Source organism: Protopterus annectens, chromosome 4.part1 (genome assembly GCF_019279795.1).
Source record: "Protopterus annectens isolate FY-2018-M chromosome 4.part1, PAN1.0, whole genome shotgun sequence".
NCBI classification, from domain to species: domain Eukaryota; kingdom Metazoa; phylum Chordata; order Ceratodontiformes; family Protopteridae; genus Protopterus; species Protopterus annectens.
This window is the reverse complement of record NC_056734.1, coordinates 545,759,462-545,774,068: the sequence shown is the minus strand read 5'-3', so window position 1 is coordinate 545,774,068 and position 14,607 is coordinate 545,759,462. Positions and strand designations below refer to the sequence as shown.

The window sequence follows — 14,607 nt, the reverse complement described above, 5'->3', positions numbered from 1 at the left end:
GAGGCTCCTCAGAAGAGATTATGCAAGTGAAAGCATTTAGACTCCCCAGAGGAGTCCATCACTTCTGATACGGACCTCAGTTAAGCTGAAGGGATCCCCAAAGTCACCTCCTGATGATGTCTCCTTTGGAGATATCTTAGAAATACTGAAACAGAGAGGTGGCTGGAAGTCCACCAGTCCTTTGACAGAGGAGTCCGTTTACCTGAAGGCCTTCAGATCTCACCCTTCCTCCACTTCGGTGTCTCCACTTTTTGACGAAATTATGGACTTAGTTTCTCAAAAGCTGTGAGAGTCTCCAGCTTCAGTAAAACCTGTTCCTAGGAGGCCAGATAAATTTATCACATCCCCGTCCCACAAAACCTTTCTAACTAAGGGAGTCCCAGTAGATGCTATGGTGGTGGTGGTGGCAGCCACCAAGAAAGAACTTTCAGAGACATCTTCCTCTGTTCATCCACCAAACAAGGAGTCTTGTACAAAGGACAGATATAGAAAGCGCATTTTTTTCTTCAGCGACCTTTGCCCTCAGATCGCCAAATTACCTTACCCATGTTACTAGATTACAGAGAGACCTCCTCAAAGAGCTAGGAGATACTCTCCAAGGTTCATTAGCTGAAGGGATTTCAGATAAAGTTTCCTGTCAGCTGTCTACCTTAAACTCATTTGTCAACTCCTCCATGAGACTGATTTCTTATGCAGCAGATGGAGCAAGTAGAGCAGCGGGTTCAAGAATTTCCCTAAGGAGACATTCTTGGATATGCTTGTGTGATTTCGCTGAGCCCTTTAAATCTTCCTTTGTGATTGCCCTGTTCAATGGCTCGTCCCTGTTTGGGCCCAAAGACAAGGACACACTAACCAACTGTGAGCAAGAAAGAAAGACTCTGTCTGCCATAGGATTGCATTTTTCCATGCTTACCAGACCTTATCCCAAAGGTCAGAAAGGAAGTGGCAAAATGTGGTTCTGAAAATCTCAGAGAGCTTTCCAGGATACACATGGTGAATCTTCCCCCAGGGGCAGAGGGGGAAGTAGTAATGGTAGACGCCAAACACGCGCAGAGGGGGTCCGTAGAATTAGGCCAACAGAGAATCTTTCTTTGGTAAGCCCTTTCAGCGCTCCTGAAGGGAGCCCCATCTATCCATTTCTGGAGACATTCTGGGGCTGCTTATCTTTGTACCCAGAAGCCTGGCAACAAATAAAACACAAATGAGTACAAAGTATCATATCCAGAGGTTACTCCATACCCTTTTCCTTCCCTGTCCAAATCATAAAAAGATTCCCAGCATTCCACCCAGTCAAAGGGAACAGGCAATGTTAGAAATCCAAAAGTTGCTAGATAAGAGTCATCCAAACAGCAGACCAAATAGGATCTGGAACTTACTCAGGATTCTTTTTAGTTCCAAAGGAAACAGGGGACTGGAGACCAATTCTGGATCTCAGCAATTTAAACAAATCTGTAAGAAAGTCCAAGTTCCAGTAGTAATACTGCAATCAGTGCTCCCTTTTCAGGGACAAGATGATTGGATATGCTTTATAGACCTCCAGGATGCGTGCTACCACATAAAAATGGACAGGCGATCCAGGAGACACCTGCCCTTTCGGCTGGGAGCGAGTCACTACCAGTTTCGAGCTCTGCCCTTTGGCCTCACTGAGTGTTCACTAAATGTATGGCAGTAGTCGCTGCTCACTTGAGACACCTAGGATTCCGGATGTTTTCATACTTAGATGACTGTCTCCTAACCGCCACCACAGAGCATCTACTAATAAAAACAGGAGATGCCACCCTGCAGCTCTGCTCTCATCTAGGAATTACAGTAAACTATGAGAAATCTGCCTTGCTGCCTTCTCAGCATGTCGTATTTGTAGGAGCAGAATTGGATTCAACAAATATGATGGCCAGACTTCCTCCAGAAAGAGTTCAAGTTCTAAGACGTCAGATTTTAAATCTTTACATGAAGAAAATGGCTCAAGCAAGGGTAGTCCTAAAAGTCTTGGGGATCATGGCAACAGCAATAATTCTGATCCCCTTAGCACGTCTACACATAAGAATTCTCCAGTGGCTGCTTTCTGCTCAGTGTTCCATGCAGGAATTGCCAATGTCCCACAAAATAATATTAACAGAAACTTGCAAAAAGAATCTTTGTTGGTGGCTTTATTTCATCCATGTAACTCTAGGTCGACCGTTTGTACTCCCCAACCATTGGCCACATTGACCACAGATGCCTCTCAGATAGAGTGGGGAGGGGTATTATCTGGGAAAAACAGTCTAAAGCACCTGGCAGGATCACTAGGCCCACTTGCACATCAATGTCCTAGAGATAAGAGTGGTGCTTCTAGCATTGCAAGCATTCCAGGACTCTCTTCCACTGGGAACTATTGCAATACAGACAGACAACATGTCAGTTGTATGGTACATAAACAAACTAGGAAGAACCAGATCTTACCCCCTTTGTAGAGAGGCCGTGAGAGTATGGCAGTGGGCGACCTCCTCCCAACATTTTCTGATAGCAATATACATCCCAGGGAAACCCAACATGATAGCTGACAGACTCAGCAGAGCGATTCTGATGCCTCATGAGTGGTCCCTAAAACAAGAAGTAGCGGAAAAGATTTTCTGCAAATGGGGCCAGCCTTGCTGCGACCTTTTTGCATCATCCATGAATGCCAAATGCAGCAGCTGCTTTGTTCTCATCCCCCCTTTGGGGGAGTCACCAAGGGATGCACTTGTTCACAATTGGCCCTCAGGACTTCTCTATGCCTCCCCCCCTTCCTTTAATACCAAAAAGTACTTCAGAAAAGCAAATCCTTAGGAAGAGACTTGATACTCATCACTCCATACTGGCCTCATCAGATATGGTTCACCTTCCTGTGGCCTCGTCTTCGGGAGGAGACTTGGTTGCTGGATCTGGTTACAGACCTTCTGACTCATGCGTCAGGAACACTGCATCCTTCCTTTCAGACCCTTAAATTGACAGCTTGGCTGCTCTGATTCCAACAATAGCCAGGTTTCCTAACCTCTCTTCGGCAGTTAAGCATATCCTAATTTCCTCTCATAAAGCTTCAACAAGAAAGCTATGTAGAACCAAATGAAAAAGATTCTCCTCATGGGCTTCTCATAATCATATTGACCCATTTTCTGCCTCAGTAAATTCCATTCAAGAATTCTTGGCAAAACTATTCAGTGAAGGCACAGCCGCAACTACCATTAGAGTTCAGCTAGCAGTGATATCAATTTCCATTTAGGTGAATCAGGCCTCAATATTATGTCTCACAGATTATGCAAAGCCTTTCATAAAGGTATTTTATTATTAAGACCACCTATCAAAGACCCTCCAGCACCATGGAACTTGAATTTCATCTTATCAAGTTTAACCCCCCCCCCCCATTTGAGCCAGCATAATCTTGTGAACTCAAGTTCTTGACATGGAAAACTATTCTTTTGATAGCAATTATCTCTTCTAGAAGAGTGTCAGAGCTGCAAGCCTTGTCAATAAAGCCCCCTTATTTTCTTTTCCATAGAGACAGGGTGTCCTTACAAACAAACTCTTCCTTTTTGCCAAAAGTATGTTCAGAATCAAATTTGAACCAGTCTAGAGAGCTTCCAATCTTTTACCGAAATTATGAGAATAAGACAGAATACATGTTACATCAACTGGATGTGCATAGACAGTTACGTTTCTCCTTATACAGGACTAAAGACTTCAGAAAGTTTGACAAGCTATTTATCTCCTTTTCAGACTCAAAGAAAGGTACTTCAGTCTGTAAGGTAACACTTTCAAAATGGCTTTCAGATTGCATAACTTACATCTATAAGTCTCAAAAAAGAGTTCTCCCCAAAAGAGTTAAAACCCACTCCGCAAGAGCCATTACAACCTCTTCTGCCTTTCTGGCTAAACTACCAGTTGGTACCATTTGTGCTGCAGCAACATGGGCAAGACCGCATACCTTTATCACTCATTACAAAGTTGATTTGTTCTCCAGGAACAGGGCCACTTTTGGTTCCACGATTCTGAAGAATATTCTCCCTTGAGCCTCCCAAGAAAGATGGTGCTAGGGACGCTGTCCCATCCCAGTAAGAATGAAGGTGAGATAGGACAACACATAAAGAAGTTATGTACTCACCGTAACATTCCATGTGTGTTGTCCATCTTCGCATTCTTTCTTACATCCCACCCTCCGTTCCCCCAGCCATTTTTACTCGTGGAAGACCAAGTTAGTTCAGTTGGATAATAGTATTCTCTGGCCTTCTTCATTGCACTCTGAGTTATATAACTGTTATTATTTCAGACTACTGTTATAGCTGCAAACAAGATCTGGGGAGGTTTCCTGGTGCATGCTGGGATAGAGTTTAGCCACTAGCTGGTAGAAGACCTCGAGCTTGGATATAAAGGCTGAGTCAAATCCGAGGATCGGATCCAAACCCATCCTAATAAGAATGAAGACGAAGATAGACAACAGACATGGAACATTATGGTGAGTACATAATTTCTTTTTTTCTTAAATATCACCCGCAGTTTGACAAGTTTGACTCCTTACTTTCTTAGTGGTAAGTTATGAATTAACTTCCTATAGTTGAATCCAGAATCAAGTGCATACTTTTGTAAGCTGCACTCCTCCATTTTGTCTGGCATTAACACCACAAGGATTTGTAGACTCCTTACAGTAATGAGTTGTTCCAAGAGCCCTACAAATCTATTTGTATGTTCTGCAACAAGTACAACTTAACTGGTTGCTTGACTAATAGGAAAATGTCTCCATAAAAAAGAGTGAAGTTAGTAGGGTGGTGTGAGCAGCTAAGGGTCAAGTTTTAGCTGTTCTGCAGTCTAACAGCTCATAGCTATTGGAGTTAGAGCCTCAGCCCCACAAAGTTCTTTCAGTAGGAACTAGAAGGGCGGAAAGAACATATGGTTTTGTAAATCCCAACAGTCCCAGTACAAGCAACAAGGAAACTGAACCCCTCACCTCAACGCGATGGCTTCTCCAGTGGCCATCTCTTTTTATATACAGAAGTCTGCTGAGCCAGGGATTTTGCAGCCATTCCTCTAGGAACAGACAACGAAACACGTGAAGAGCTGCTCGACTTCCATCTGTGGAGGCATTTATGGGTCAAATTTTCCTGTACCCACAAAAGTCTGTCCTTCACTGAAGGACAGAGAAATGCTTTCCAGAGATTACTCACTACCAGTTTCCTGTAATCCACCATGTCATCCATTTCCTTCCCAGATGGGTTCCACTCCATCAAAAAGCCAACATTTAAAGAGGTGTCAAACCTTTACAAAAAAGCAATCCAGGTGGTCTCATCAGACTAGAAAAATCAGGTTTTTACTCAAGGTTCTTGTTGACAAAGAAGATGACAGACTTCAAGCCCATCTTGGACCTCAGTCGGTTAAAGCAGTTTATAAACAAAACCACTTTGAGTTGATCGTTCTGCAGTCAGTCCTTTCTTGTCTGCAGGAGGGAGACTAGATTTACTCCTTGGACCTACAAGCTACCTACTTACACGTAAAGATGACCAAACTGTCGGGGAGGTTTCTGCATTTCTGTGTGATAGCCAGTCTATCAATTCAGAGCCTTGGCCTTTGGAGTTAACACATCGCCTTGAGTGTTTTCAAAGTGTATACCTACAGTTGCAGCACTCCTCTTACTGCTAGGGATTAAAATCTTTCCATACCTGAATGACTGAGTCATAGCTGCGACCTGAAAGGATGCTCAAGTCAAAGCAAGAGATTATTTACTGTGCCAATGCTTGTCCTTTGTAATGTCTTTAAACCTCCAGAAATTGAAGTCAGAACCAGTACAACAGATAACTTTTTTACAGGATGTCACCTGCGCATTACAATGTCTGATAGCAAATCTTCCTGGAGAATGGACACAGGCTATTTAAGACACTGTCATTAATATTGTCAGATAAGCCAAAACCCACAGCTGCCTTAATTCTAAAAACATTAGGTCTGAGGGCCACTTCAATACAAATGTTTTTTTTTTCTAGGAAAATGTTATGAGAGTCTTCCAGTGGGCCATCAGAGTTCAGTGGTCACAGATAACAGAATTCCGTGCTCCACGCCATCTTAATGTTCAGCTCATGTTGACAGTATCGCCTTTGGTGTCTTCACCCAACAAACTTCCTAACAGGCCATTCTTTTGGAATCATGGTGATCTATCACAACTCTTGCACTTGAGTACAATAGAACAGAAAAAAATGGCCCAAACAACTTTAAGCAACCCCTGAGGCAAGTCCTGCACTCCCCATGTAGCCCCCCCCCCCACATCATACTTGTATATACCTACTCTGAGACTGCACAAACAATGAAGGAAAGAGAAGACCATATGTCAGGAGAAGCTGTTTTGGCCAACTTTATTTGCTGTCAATCAGTCTGTCTGTCCCAGTTTCCTTTCTCCCATTTCAACTGCCATGGTCACTGTGGCACTATGGAGGGTGGCATTATCTAGACATATGGTTCAGGATACATAGAACTAGCAAGATGGTCACTTGCACAGCAACATATTGAAAGTGAGGGCACTCTTTCTAGTGTTGCAGTCACTTCAGGACTGCCTTCCTCAAAGTGTAGTAGTCAACCACTTAGACAGGGCGTCGTAGGTGCAGTATATGAATAAGCAAGGATGAACTGCATCTTACCCCCTGTTAGGAAGCAGTGAAGGCATGGAAATGTGCTACATGCAGAGCTTACTAATACCATTGCAATTTCTGGCACGAGCAAACTTATTAGTTAACAAACTGAGCAAATTCCTCCTGATGTCTCATGAGTGGGTCTCTAATTATGTCTACATGGAACAAACTCCATCACTGGAGGGAAGACTTGCTGTAATCTTTTTGACTAAGCCTTCAACACCAAATGCATCAACAACTTTTCCCTAATACCACACCAGAATAAGATTTCCAAGAAACACTGTTGCTGTTCCTTGGCTCTGGGTTTTCTTAATGCCCCCCCCCCCCAAGACATCTCACAATGAAATTCATCCAGATAGCCAATCTCTGCAGAGCCAAAGTTATTGTCATAGCCCCATTTTGGTCATAAGAAATCAGGTTCCCTGCACTTTGGCTTCATTTGATAAGGAGACCCCCCCCCCTTTTTAGAACCTCATCTGAGACTGCTATTGCACCTCTCTGGCAAGCCTTATCCAGAAATCCAGTCCCTCAAACTGACCACATGGTTTGTTCACTTCCATTCATGGCCAGGGACCCACATTTACCTGCCTTGGGCAAACAAGTTACTACTAGCTTCTCAGAAGCCATTCACCAGACAAAGCATACTAAGATAAATGGTTTAAGTTCTCTTCCTGGGCTAAGCAACACGGGTTAGACTCCATTACGACCCCAGTTACTTCCATGTTACACTTTTGTAGCTGACTTGTTTGACCAAGGCTCAAGTTTTCTGTCATTAAAGTTCACCTTGTTGTATTTCTGCTTATCAAGGCATTAACCACTTTTTTGGCATCTCAGTTTGGATGTAAAGTCTTTTTACAATGAGTTTTCTTTTGTGGACCACCTTACAAAGAGCCAGTCTCTCTTTGGCACTTAATTTTTTTCCCTCGTAAAATTAACTTCAGTCTCATTTGAACCTGCAGCAAAGGTTTCTTTTTAAGTACCTCTCATAGAAGACACTTTTCTTGTTAGCAATTACTTCAGCAAGAAGAGTTTCAGAACTCTCTTGAAAGCTGTCATCTCACTTTCCATACAGAAATGGTAGTCCTTAGAACTGACTCATCTTTTATGTCAAAGTTGCATTCAGAACTTAACTTTAATCAGTTCATTAATCTTCCAGTATTCTTTCCCCAATACTCTAAAAAAGAAGAATGTAAACTGCATTGCCTGGATGTCCACAGACCATTAAAACTTTATCTAGATTAAGCAAGGTACTTGAGGCAAAATGATAAAGCCCTGAGTAGAACTCGAGAGACCTGAGCTGAATTTGCCACTTGGGCACTTGATGGGCCTAGCAGGGGGGAAAGGTGGAGTAACACAGCATTGTCCCCTTAATTCTCATTGGGGAGAAAGAGGGTGACATATGCCTAGGGCACACAATCTAATGGCAGAGTCCCCAGTGGAGGCCCGAGACAACACTAGTGCTGACTCCCGGGGAGCAAAAAATGGGGTTTCATCACTTTCAGAAGTCAGTGACATGACCTGGGTTACTCCTGCTGTACTAGGCATATGCAGTGGGGTTAGTGTTAAATTAGAAAACCCTGGTTATTTGCCAAAGTGACAGCCATCTCAATCAGCTTTTATCCACAATGAATGGGGGGGGGATTAATGGGCCAGTTGGCTGAGAGGGGACTGATGACTGGGTATGGGTCTTTTGTTTGAAACTCTGTCCAAGATCTAATGTTATGATAGGCATCTCTTGTAACTTTCCTTTTACGTAAGCATGCTCTGTTTTCAAATCGGCCCATAGATCAATAAATGTGATTATCAAAGTGTCTTTCTGTTCTTGCTTCCTTTATTGGTTTATTTATTTAAGTATAATATTTTTTGTCATTGTTTACTATGAATGTTTTAAAATTAAGTTAATTTTTCACTGCATTTTTCCTTATGGGTAAAAATGGAATAGTTGCATGCATTACAAAAAGAAAATGGGACATCTGTCAGAGGAAGAAAAATGCGAGCATAGTACATTATCTAGTTAAATTGTCATCCTGCAATGAATGAAGAAATGTTGATGCATTAAAGAAGTACTTTGGGGTAATTAGTTTATTTTTGTCAATATAGCACTTCCTTGTTTCTTACAGAGGAACGTGCTATCCTCAGGTGTTGTGCCACAGATTTCCCTTATCATGGGCCCATGTGCTGGAGGTGCTGTTTACTCACCAGCTTTAACAGATTTTACATTCATGGTGAAGGTAAGAGTGTATTTGTTACCTTCTAAAATAATGTTTTGCATTAAACCTTTGTGTTCCTGTTCATTATGTTTGTACATTTTAGTGCATTTGTTTTGACTGTTTAACAGACCTGATTATTTGTTACTGTTCCCTTTAATTTAGTGCAGAAACTCAAAAAGGCAATGTGTTTTTATTAATTTTTTAATAGCTTGCAATGATGGAATACATTTCATATATTAGATTGAAGTGTTACTAATTTCTTGTAAAAAAATTGTGCTCTGGAATAAACCCTAAGTGGTGCATTAATAAGTTTTCTTTGAGATCAGTCCTCCCTGCCTTGACCATCCCGTCTCTCCTCCATTATTTCTTTAACCCGACTGACAGTAGTTGCCATCATTTTTGTAAAAATGAAATAGAGGTGGACTGTCATCCATGGCAACTTGGCTTTTTCTGCTGTAGTCTAGTTCTTTACCCCTCTTGATCATCTGTCGTGGTACTAACCCTTCTATGCTGAGTCTGAAGAAGTCCTGATTACAACAGGACGAAAGTGCTTAATTTTTTATCACACTTGGAATAAACTTTTTTACTTTTATTCTGGTGTTGACTGTCCTCTGGGAGCGTGCATTTTAAATTGCTTTTATGTTCAAAGAGTTACTTGATTGTTTTATTGTTCTTATTTTAATAAGGAATTGATGCATAACGTGTATCAATTGGTTGACCAGTAGGAGTTGTGCTATTTATAAGTGTTGGTAGTTGTCTTTTTTATCAGTTTTCTTTTTTTTTTTTTTTCTGTGGTCCTTGTAGTTTTATTTCCACCTTGAGCCTCTGATGATATGGCTCTGTAGTGACAGGATTTTTTGTTTGCTTGGTTGTTCGATGAACTTGTGATTCTACTTTTCTTTGTTCTTGTAATTTTTATTATCACAAGTAAGTGTAAATATATAAATACAGCATTTATTTTTCTTGGGCAAGACTGCATTTTTAATTTTTTTATATTTAGCCAGCTTGTTTAAAACCTACCCACACCAATTAAAGATGTATATTATGTTTTCTTGTCTGTTTATTTTATTTTATTTTTTTGCAATTATTTTTCTTCCCACTGCCTGCCCAATCATCAGACCCTCTTCCAAGCAATCAGCCCATTTCTTCCTTACTGGGATAGAGCTGAGTGAAAAAGTTTATCATCCAGGCAGCTGTCGGGGTGGTTCAAAGATTTTTCTGTTTTTCACCTGCCCCTAACCTGGCTTGCAAACAGCGAGGCACTGCGGAAGGTCATTCACTGGGCTGTCTATGGATGATGTTCCCTCAGTTCTGCAGGAGCTTGCCCTTCAAGCAGCTATGCTACTTCCCCTGCAGCACGAGTGGTGCACTATCTCTTTTCCACCACCGAGATCATGCCACCTTGTGTGCTTCTGAATGCATGCAACTTCCCCTACTTAGGCCATATCCCTTCACTCTTCCCCCTCCTTGTCTAGTTCCACAAGTGCCAGGGCCCCTAATTAAACCCTGGTCACCTAAGTAACAGTCAGAGCTCCATCCCTCTGCACCACTGAGGTAGGTTTACTTTGTCTAATTGTATGCATTTTTTTTTTACATTTGTAGATCTTTTCATATAAAGTTAACATTATGATAATGTTCTCAATATGATTAACGTGTGTGTGCATATATATCTGTCTGTGTGTGTGTGTGTGTGTGTGTGTGTGTGTGTGTGTGTGTGTGTGTATATATATATATATATATATATATATATATATATATATATTTATATATATATAGTTATAGTTATAGTTATGCATATATATATTTATAAGTAGATGTAGATATATAGTTAGATTTTGTTTTTAATTTCTTTAACTGTTGTAAGAATCTCTGTTCACTTGCAAGTCATCACTGTTACTAAAACACTTGAGCTGTTTGTCTTTGGCAAGCTTTATAGCCAACCTGCTCAAAAGTTTGGATTGGTAATCATAGAAACTAAGGTTACAGTATTCATTACAGGTGCTGTCCATGGTTTATAACTTCCACTTTAACTGCTTCATCGTAGTAGGGTTTGGCTTTATTGGCCAGATACTTAAAAAGTCACATTCAGAAGCCATGTAGCTGAAACAGTGGTATGTCCTTAAGGGATCATTTGCATAAATCCAGTAGGCCACCACTGCAGGAGGTTTAAAGTTTTACACAGTGAAGACTCTGGCTTGGCTGGGCCTTTCTTGCAATTTTTACTGAATGGTTTGTCTGTGTGACCCTTTTACCTTTTTGTTTGGAAACTGACATTGGAGAGAGTAGTAGATGAATACTTTGCATTAATACTTAAGTAAGAAATAGAAAATAGAAAATGGTTTGAGTGTCATGGATGCACAGCATGATAAATGACTTCAGTTTTCTAGTTCTGCACCCTTGTTGTTCTGGCCATGATGATCAATGAGTAATCTTATGTTTTGTGGAGATTTGAGGAATGGGTTTCCTTTGCTCATGGACAGCTCTGTTTGCAGTGTTTAATGCTGTAGGAAGACAGGAAATGTAGGTTATCTGTCTCAGACATCACTGTGTGGGGTTGCTGATGATAAACCGGAAGTTTTATCTATGATTTATGCATGTCTATATTTGATTGCATCTTGTTTTTAATGTGAGATTCTTGTCCTCCTTTGACCTGCTTCAGTCACAAAAATTCTCTATTCTGAGTCTTTCTGATGATTTGAGATACTTTAGTGTAGCAGCAATGGAAATAATAAAAAATTAATTTGCAGTAAAGTAAGTAATGGGAGCAATTTTAACATATGTGTATATATAATATATATTTGCCTGTATGTGTATATGTATATATCTTTGGGCATATAGTTGATCTTTTAATGGGTGGATTGCTGGCTGATGTCAGTATGTTAGTAAATGCATTACTCTAAGTCAGTGACTTGCTGTGTTGTTGAAATTAATTTCATTGGGGTTATGACTTCAAAACTGTGTCAAATCAAAACTCTTTAAAACTGTTAATTTGAGACTGGAATAGATGAAATAACCATTGCTTCATTGAGATTGAGTTTTAAAGTGTACGCATACTGTGTATAGGCCCTAATGGACCATGTTAAAAAACAGACTCCTGGTTAAATAAATAAGAAAATCTACCCAAACATCTTAAGAACTCTTAAACATCTCTGTGGAACATGGAAGTACGTTGTTTAGTAAACAATGGTAAAGTATTCCGCATTCTTATTATTGCTTATGATACAAACTTTATTTTCTTACAGTATTGCATTCACCTATCTTATAGGTGAGATTGCTGTCTCTAGTGACTTCCTAGAATGTGATACTTAATAAATTTCTCAGTTTTTTATCAAATAATGCACTGTAAGTTAAGAAGCTTGCCATTTGTGTATCTGTAATTGTTTGACTGTAATTCTAAAAATACAAGGCATTCTGAATGGGACATATTTTTACAGATTTAATCATTCCCCAAAACATTCCTTGAACACTTTTTAACTGGAGTACATCACCTTTTAGAATAGTCATAATACACAGAAGATTCAGTAACTGGTATAACGCGTATGTAAAATTTTAACATATTGAGGGATTTCATTGCTATATTCCTATGAATCAAACCTACAGTCCTTAGTGCCTTGACTTTAATTATAAGTGCATTTTTTAAATTCATATTACTACAGATTACAATCCCTATATTACTGTAAATACTTACTGTATTCAAATTATGTTTACCAATACAGATTGAATAACTTTTGTATCTGAAACAAAATCATTATATCACATTTATTGTAATTGATATTTAAAATATTTTAAAAATAGTCAAGTATGTTCAGAGTATTAAATAAAATAAAATGTTTCATGGTTAATATATATAATCCCAATGTTGATATTATCATCGTAGTGTAATATTGATACTTGCTGCTGGTTGCTGATTTTTTTTTTTAACAATAAACATCTTTATTAAATTATCACTTATGATATACACAATCATGCATTTATATAAATGAAAACAAACCATACTGACATAGTCTTAGGTGCAAGCATTTTACATCACAAACCATACTGACATAATTTTAGTTGCAAACATTATACATCACTTATAATCTACCAATCGTCAGTCAAATGTTACATAGCTCATTCAAATCCTGCCTTCTTTTAAACCTCATTCCTTCCCTGTCTGTATTGTTCCCACAATTCCAATTTGTTTCTTATGTAATTTGCTCCTACCCTTTTCTAAAGATCCCAATTCTAGTTGTTTTATCTCTGTTACCATATTCACTACTTAGACTTTAATTTCCATTTTCTAGTAATTGCTTTTTTTGGCAGCCACCATAATTAGACTGAGTAAGGCCTTACTATCTCTAGGCAATTCCGATTCTGTACCATGGCTCAGAAAAATAATTTCCCTAGTTGCTCCAATTTGCTCACCCAGTATCTCGGATAGAGTTGTTTGCAGGGAATCTTTAAAGAATGCAAGCTCATTACACTCCCAGAAAATATGTTCCCAATTACCTGTTTCTTCCCCATCACACCTCTAACATTTGCTGTCTACCTGAGGAAAAATTCTCTGGAGTCTACTTGAGGTATAAAAATATATATGTAAACATTTCCAAGCACAAATCCTAAATCTTCTAGATTTTGTTGCATATTTGGGAGGCAAACATATATCTCCCATTGTTTCTTTTTGAATTGCTTATCCAGTCTCTCTACCCAGTCCTTTCTAACCTCCTCTGATTGATCACCCAAAACAACTAAAAACAGACATGGAGCTACAAAAACAAGTAAAATACTGAAATAACTAGCTCCAGTAATGGGTCACACCATAAGCTACTTGTAAAAGCTTCTTGTAAAAGATTAAACCATAAAACACGGAGATTTTGAATAAAAGTAATAAAAATTATTTTAATATTGTCATATAAAAAAAACAACATACGTTTAAGCGCTTTCGTCCAAGGCAATCAAACACTTCTTCAGGACAAAGAGCTGAGAAAATAGCAGTATGTGTAACAAATTGGGATATAACAAGGGGTCGAATAAAGGTACTTTTAAATGTGGAACGTGTACAACGCAAATATATTTTAGAAGGTGACAAAATCAGTGTAAACGAGAAGGAATGGGTCAACAAGTATGTCTATTGCAATTGTATTTCTAAAAGAGTAATTTATGTTGCCCAAGTGTCAGATATATGCAGGTTTTATATAGGAAAAACTGAGAAAAAAATCAGAGAATGGATTTACAAGCACATATATGACATTGGCAAAGGGAATGGAAAGAATACATTGGGTATGCATTTTAGTGATAGTCCAGAACATTTCTTAAAATTATGGGTACTTGTTTTTATACAAGTGTCATAGAAGCTGAAACTTGAAACAGTTAAACTCAAATGGCAGCTAATTACTGCTGCTGATACATTTCCTAGGCTCAGTGAAGATATTTGTATTGACAGTATTTTAAAATGAAAACAACTAGAATTTGTAATATATGTTAGCTTTCCTGGTCAGAAAATTATGATCAGTGTTATACTTTATGGTTTTTACTGTTTAACATAGCCATTTTATCAAGTGTACATGCATTTGGTTGATGTTTCTTTAAATGTTAGCTAGATTAATTGATTTGATGATGTCATCTATTCATTTGTTATTTAAGTACTGCTATTTCGTCTGTTCTTTGTTTTGAAGTCTTTGATTGTCTTGGATGAAAGCTCTTAACCTTATGTTGTTTTTATTACGAAAATATTAAAGTCATTTTTATTACTTTGATTCAAAATCTCCATGTTTCATAGTTTACAAGTTTTACAA

The 14,607-nt window shown here is 39.0% G+C and overlaps 1 protein-coding gene across 1 annotated transcript in view; it reads left to right on the top strand.

Moving 5' to 3' along the window:
- PCCB (propionyl-CoA carboxylase subunit beta) overlaps window positions 1-14,607 on the top strand; it is a 1,126,289-nt gene that overhangs the window by 328,747 nt on the left and 782,935 nt on the right. The window contains exon 6 of the mRNA XM_044070351.1: window positions 8,744-8,854. Coding sequence (XP_043926286.1) covers window positions 8,744-8,854 — 111 coding nt within the window. The remainder of the gene's footprint in view (window positions 1-8,743; window positions 8,855-14,607) is intronic.